The 396-nt window shown below is 67.4% G+C and overlaps 1 protein-coding gene across 1 annotated transcript in view; it reads left to right on the plus strand.

Moving 5' to 3' along the window:
* The window catches only part of LOC103893706 (proline-rich protein 2-like), a 16,407-nt gene that overhangs the window by 9,547 nt on the left and 6,464 nt on the right, over window positions 1-396 (plus strand). The window contains exons 3-4 of the mRNA XM_019470325.1: window positions 3-104; window positions 193-354. Of these exons, the coding sequence (XP_019325870.1) occupies window positions 3-104; window positions 193-354 (264 nt within the window). The remainder of the gene's footprint in view (window positions 1-2; window positions 105-192; window positions 355-396) is intronic.

Here is a 396-nt window from a genome sequence, read left to right on the forward strand (position 1 = left end):
AGAGCGGGAGATGGGCACCCCATGACTGTCCCCCGCTGCCCCCCTGGGACAATGGAGGAGATGACCGAGGACCTGAGGACTGCTTCAGAGAGGGCTGGCACTCGGTGAGGGGGGGGTGGGCTGGGGGGGTGGCAGCTGTGTGGCTATCCCCAGCGTGCCACCATCCTCACCGGCACCGATTTGCTATTGTAGCCCTGTCCCTGGGACTCCAGACCCTTCCCTGGCCCTGCCGACTTCCGTGGGAATGAGAAGGACAGGAGATGGGCACCCCGCGACTGTCCCCCGCTGCCCCCCTGGGATGACAGAGAAGACAACCGAGGACCTGAGGACTGCTTCAGAGAGGGCTGGCACCCGGTGAGGGGAGGGTGGGCTGGGGGGGTGGCAGCGGCCGCAGGG

This window comes from Aptenodytes forsteri, unplaced genomic scaffold (genome assembly GCF_000699145.1).
Source record: "Aptenodytes forsteri isolate BGI_AS27 unplaced genomic scaffold, ASM69914v1 Scaffold142, whole genome shotgun sequence".
Taxonomy (NCBI): Eukaryota; Metazoa; Chordata; class Aves; order Sphenisciformes; family Spheniscidae; genus Aptenodytes; species Aptenodytes forsteri.